This window comes from Diceros bicornis, chromosome 17 (assembly GCF_020826845.1).
Source record: "Diceros bicornis minor isolate mBicDic1 chromosome 17, mDicBic1.mat.cur, whole genome shotgun sequence".
NCBI classification, from domain to species: domain Eukaryota; kingdom Metazoa; phylum Chordata; class Mammalia; order Perissodactyla; family Rhinocerotidae; genus Diceros; species Diceros bicornis.
The window spans coordinates 15384101-15390308 of NC_080756.1; the positions used below are offsets into that span (position 1 = coordinate 15384101).

The following is a 6208-nucleotide window of genomic DNA, read 5'->3' on the forward strand; positions in this document are numbered from 1 at the left end:
CCTTATAAAGACACTGGTCAAATTGTATTAGAACCCACCACAACAGCTTTATTTTAATTACCTCTTTGAAGGCCTTGTCTCCAAATATGACTGCAGTCACATACTGCAGTACCAGGGGGTTAGGCCTTCAACATATGAGTTTGGAAAGATATAATTCAGCCCACAACTCTTTTTTCCCTTTTTTTGCCTATTGCATTAGCTAACACTTTCAATAAGATGTTGAATAAGTGTGGTGAGATGGGATATCCTTGCCTTGTTCCTGATATTAACTGGAAAGCTTCTAGTTTCTCACCATTAAATATGACCTTAATTGTGGATTTTTTGTGGATTTTTTTTTCAAATTGAGGAAATTCTATTCCATTCCTAGTTTTCTGAGTGCTCCTTTACTTTTTGTCTGTATGTACCATCACCATGCACATCTTTCAAGTTCAAAAATAATGAGACACACCTCCTTTGGTATATACTCATAAGTTAATACATTCTGTGTATTTTCCCTGTAATTTTTGAAAGTAGCTTTTTTTCATTTACGTTGGCATATTTCAAGCCCAGGTCAATACCATGAACTGATACAGCAGTTTTCCTGCTTCCAATCTTATCCCCTTTAAATATATCTTCCACATATCCCTGAAGATTTCTGCTGATTTAAAACCACCTGCTCTCAGGTACCCACTTTGCAATCTCTGTGTTTGTCTTTAGCATGCACATCTCCAGATTTTAATATCTTAATTATTAAGTATCAGAATTAATACAGTCACATCTGTCCAAGGATGTGACTCTCCCACTAAATTGGTAAGCTCCCTAAGGAATGAGGTTATTTATACCTGAACCTACCACATATAACATATTACACATATAACATAGAACATATTACACAGGTAGTCAATAAAATTAATCAAATAAATTAATAAATATTCAGAGGCACAGATGAGTAAATTTTGGTCACACTCTATTTTGATGACTGTCTTATTTCTATACATTTATTAAATATTCCTCACAATAATTAATACAGAAAAATTATGAAGATATAAATAGAGGGAATGATTGCTTAAAAATGTCTGCTTATCTCTATCTCCAACTGTGGTTCTTGTTGTTGTTGTTGTTGGGGCAGATTTGCCATGAGCTAACATCTCTGCCAATCTTCCTCCACTTTGTACGTGGGTCGTCACCACAGCATGGGTGATGAGGGGTGTAGTTTCATGCCCGAGATCTGAACCCATGAACCCAGGTTACTGAAGTGAAGCATGCTGAACTTAACCACTAAGCCATGGAGCCAGCCCTGCCACTTTGGTTCTTTATATTATGTTTCAGCAACTAGTTGTGTCTCAGAGCACTCCACAATGTCTGACACACACAATATACAATTTTCCCAGTTAATGTATATACTGAAGGTTAATTATTGTTTGTTTCTTCATATTATCAATTCCTATCAATATACCACATACAAATATTTGATTCAATGTAGTTATTCAATAACAATATAACATGCTAAAGAAACTAGTTATGAAAATGGGAAATATTTTAATTAAAAAAAACAAGTTGGATATTATTGTCAATTATCAACAATTGAATATAAGAGGAGGAACAATTCCAAAGAGAAACACTGGAAAAAATATTGCCTAAACACTATACTAAAATATAAAAATAGCATTCAGGGGGCCGGCCCGGTGGTGCAAGCGGTTAAGTGCTCACGCTCCGCTGCGGTGGCCCGGGGTTCGCCGGTTCGGATCCCGGGCACGCACCAACGCACCGCTTGTCAAGCCACGCTGCTTGTCAAGCCACGCTGTGGTGGCGTCCCATATAAAGTAGAGGAAGATGGGCACAGATGTTAGCCCAGGGCCAGTCTTCCTCAGCAAAAAAGAGGAGGATTGGCATTGGATGTTAGCTCAGGGCTGGTCCTCCTCACAAAAAAAAAAAAAAAAAAAAAAAATAGCATTCAGCAGTCTGTCATAAAAATAAATAGATCAATTCTGTGAAATAAAATGTTATTTGAGATCAGTAGGAGAGTTCATCTTGAAAAATATTTCTGTAATGTCCAGGACATCTCCAATATCCAGGACATTCAGGATTAACAATGTCTCAGAAGGAAAAAAATTATACATGGGAAGGGTGTACATCATCTTGAAAAAGCTTCTGATAATCTTTTTATGATGCTCAGGAGAAACTTTCATTAATGGAGTATGAAATAAACAGCCACAACTCCTCTGGAGGAAGAAAAATAGTAATCAACGAATTTTATTTTTCTTTCCTAGAAGTTTCTTTAAAGCTTCTTTGACGTCTTTGTTTCTCAGAGAGTAAATCAAAGGATTCAACATGGGAGTGACTAAGGTGTAACATAAGGAGGCCACTTTACTCAGCTCAGGAAATCTGTCAGGAGTGAGATACATAAAAAAGACAGCACCATACAGCACACTCACGACTCCTAGGTGAGAGCTGCACGTGGAGAAGGCTTTCTTACGTCCTCCAGTGGAGTGAATCTTTAGCACGGTAGACACAATATACAAGTAAGAAACAATAATAACTATGATGGTAGGCAAGATAATGATGCTGGATAAGGAAAAAGAAACAATTTTATTAATAAAATGGTCAGAACAAGATAGTCTCTGAAGTGGGCGAGTATCACAGTAAAAGTGGTCAATGGTCCGAGAAGCACAAAAGGATAAAGTAAATGTCATGCTGGTCTGAAGAACTGAGCTGATGCAGCCACAGAAATAGGAACCAGCCACCAACTGAGAGCAGAGACGTGTTGACATCTGGACAGAGTAGAGGAGTGGGTTGCAGATGGCAATGAAGCGGTCATAAGCCATGGCTACCAGGAGAAATCCCTCAGTCACAATGAAGAGGGCAAAGAGGAAGAGCTGGGTCACACAGCCTGCAAAGGAGATGGACTTGTTCTCAGACCAGAAGTTGATCAGAGCCTTGGGTGCAATAACAGATGAGTAGAAGAGATCAACGAAGGAGAGGTTGCCTAGGAAGAAATACATTGGTGTGTTCAGCCGGGGATCAGTCATTATAATGGCGATCATCCCTACATTGCCTAGAAGGACCAAGGCATACACAAGCAGAAATAACAGGCAGAGGAGAATGTGCAGCTCCGGGCGGACCCTGAAGCCGACAAGAATGAAGTCAGTCACTTCTGATTGATTGCTTGTTCCCCTGTCACCCATGGCAGAAACCTGCTGAGAGGAACAAGACAAAGTAAACAAAGAATTCTTGGCTTTGATTGTCACTACAAAGAATCTCTTACACTATTAGGATTTACAAAGCTAATCTATAACCATTTTTCATTTTAAACTTATAAAATTACTATGACTTAAATTTAAACCAATTCTAACTGAGGATGAGTCAAAAGGTTAGTTTTATGCCCTAATTCCTACAAGTGGTGGAATTAGATATTTTTCCTCTGAGTCTAATGCAATGTCTTTCCACTCAAATGCCTTTCACATTTGCAAGTAACACTCTGTATGCATTTCCAACTCATGATTTATGCGCTAAATTCAATGTCATGAAGCAGTGATTGGAACAGAGAACAAATAATTCAATAAATGACATTTGGGAAGCAATTTCATGTCTGGGTTTAGAGATGTAAGGGGCTTCAATAGTCTAGTTTAAGAAAACATAACTTCAAGGGCTTAATTTAGAGTACCAGCAGATATAAAGAAAGTAACTAAATTTGAAAACTACTTAAGAGGCGCAATTAATTTTTGTGGGTAATGGAAACTTTGGATTCTGATATAAGTTATATACTCACTACGATAAAAGTTGTGCACAAACACAAAAATCATTAGCACTCACATTTCTGGATTTCGCTCCCAGATGGGCTTCCAAAGCCCTTTCATAAAGACAATCTCCCTGCATTTCCTCAGTCCACATCTCATACTTTTAAGAAGGGGCCTACAGGTAGCCTAGAGAAAAGAATTACTTTAGAAATGGATATTGAGCACAAGATACATATGAAGGAATTGTTGATTGCATTCTTATTTATCCTGGACATGACTTTCATAGTCATCATTAATTCATTCACTAGACAGCTCAACTACGATTTTGAAATCCTTGTATTAACAATATGGTCATTCTTTCTCTCCCCTCAGAGCTTTATATGCACAATTCAGCTTGGACAATGTTAATAATAAGAGCTAACATTTATGTGGCACTTTTTATATGACAGACACTTTTCTTAATGCTTTCATAGTATCTCACTTAATCCATACAACAATAATATGAGGTGACTACTATTATATTACCCCAGGAAACTGAGATACAGAGGAATGAAGTCTGTAGATAGCCACCTACTAGGGTTGGAATCGGAATTTGGAACCATGAAATGTGGATCCAGAATCCATGCTCCTGATCGCTGCCTGATAACATCTGTGATAAAGAGCCCTTCCTGTTCGTTTACCTGACTTACTTCTACTTGAACTTTGGAGTTCGACAAAATTACTTATCTTCAAAATAAATTCCCCAGTTCTTCAACCTGAGTTAAAACATCTCTGCATATATCATGCTCCTAAGTATAGTAGCCAAATCACCATGGGTTAAATTAAATATTAATTTCTCACTTGACAATAACCTCCTAATGTCAAAATTTCAATTCATCCTCCATACATTGTGAGCAGAATTGTGTCTGGCAAATGGAAATTATTCAATACGTATTTATTATATAGATAAAAGCTGAATGATAATTGAGCTGCAGAATCAGAGAAAAACTTGAAGACTCTGTAATACTGCAGTGGTTAGCATGGGTTTAGGTTTCGATAGAGGAAAGTTCCAGTGCTGCTTCTCTCATTTTCTAACTGGGACCTTGGACCAGTTACTTATGTAACTTACTTACATCACTTGCATCACTTACTTATGTTACTTCCTTAAGTTACCGATGTAACTTTTGCCAAATTACTATACCACCGCATCCTCATATAAAGGAGAGATAACAATAACGTAACCCTCAAAGTTTTCTTGGGGGTAGACAATGAGATAATGCATGTAAATCACTTAGCACCACTTATGACAGAGTAAGTACTAAATAAATATTAGCCATTATTATATTTATTATATATACTGTGCTTAATGCCACAATGCACACCAAAATCATCAGTAGTAATTAGGTTGAAAATTGATAACAAGTGTGTGGGGTTTTTTGGATAAATCACTCCAAGTTGAGGGAAGGAATCAGAGAAACTGTAAAAGTTTAGAAAGAATAAAGAAACCTGAGAGACGTTTAACATTTTCCCTGACAAAAAGATGAGTAATAGGAAAATGGCATGGTGAATTATTTTTGTATTATGCTAGTCACCACCTCCGTCGAATATTAAATTTTCAAATAATTGTATAATAAAGAAGGAAGATTTCAAGTACATTATAATTAGGTTCTGGGGAGATGTAAGATATTTAAGCAGTGAAAAGAGAACCTGAAGTAGTCCTGAAATATTTTTTGAAAAATAATATATCTTATTTATATTCCTTTAGTCTGACCTAAGAGCAAGGACACAGATTATTTTAATTTTTGAGATTTATTCCTATTAAAATCATTCTAATATTAATGTTTATGACTGAAGACATGTATCCCTAGGAATGGGAGATTTTTTCCCAGAGTAGCCAACAAACAAGTAGTCATTTGTGACTTATTATTAGTCAAAAACTCACATGTTTTAAAATTTACTTTTACCTTGTATTGTTTGGTAATTTGTCAGATTCTGTAAAATGCAGCAGAATTCGATGTTTTCCTCTTGTTATTGTCTTAATTCTAGAAAGGAGAAATGTAAAGATAATTACTGGCTAACAACTACACGTACTGAAAAATCATCACATCAAGATAAAAAAAGAACCCTTCTCTCCCCAAAATTTCCAAATGCATTTTCATTATCCCAGTTTTAGTTTCTTCCCATAGAGAAATTTGACATATTTGCATTATTGCTCTGTTTGAATAACTGTCCTTTTTTTTTTTAGTAGTTGATTTCTTGAAAAATTCTATAGTCTCTTATAGAAGAGAGACAAAGTGTATGTTCTAAATGATGCTCTGCTAAAACAAATAATTCCAGGAATTTTATTCTAAGGTTATACAAAGTGAACTTGAGGAATCAGTCTGCAGAATATTCTCTCTCCTGCATTTTTGTATGCTTGAATCCTTTTAAAGGAGGAAAGTAGATTGTCTTGGATACATAACTAGAGGCCCTGAGACATCAGGAATCCCCAATAATCTGCCAAAATATCAGCG

General features: G+C 36.3%; 1 protein-coding gene across 1 annotated transcript; it reads right to left on the bottom strand.

Annotated features, from left to right (window-relative positions):
* Positions 1–2222: 2222 nt before the first annotated feature.
* Positions 2223–3197, bottom strand: LOC131416562 (olfactory receptor 9K2-like). The gene has a single exon (XM_058559231.1). It carries the CDS (start codon positions 3162–3164, stop codon positions 2223–2225), a length of 942 nt encoding a protein of 313 aa, XP_058415214.1. The 5' UTR covers positions 3165–3197.
* Between the last annotated feature and the right edge of the window lie 3011 nt (positions 3198–6208).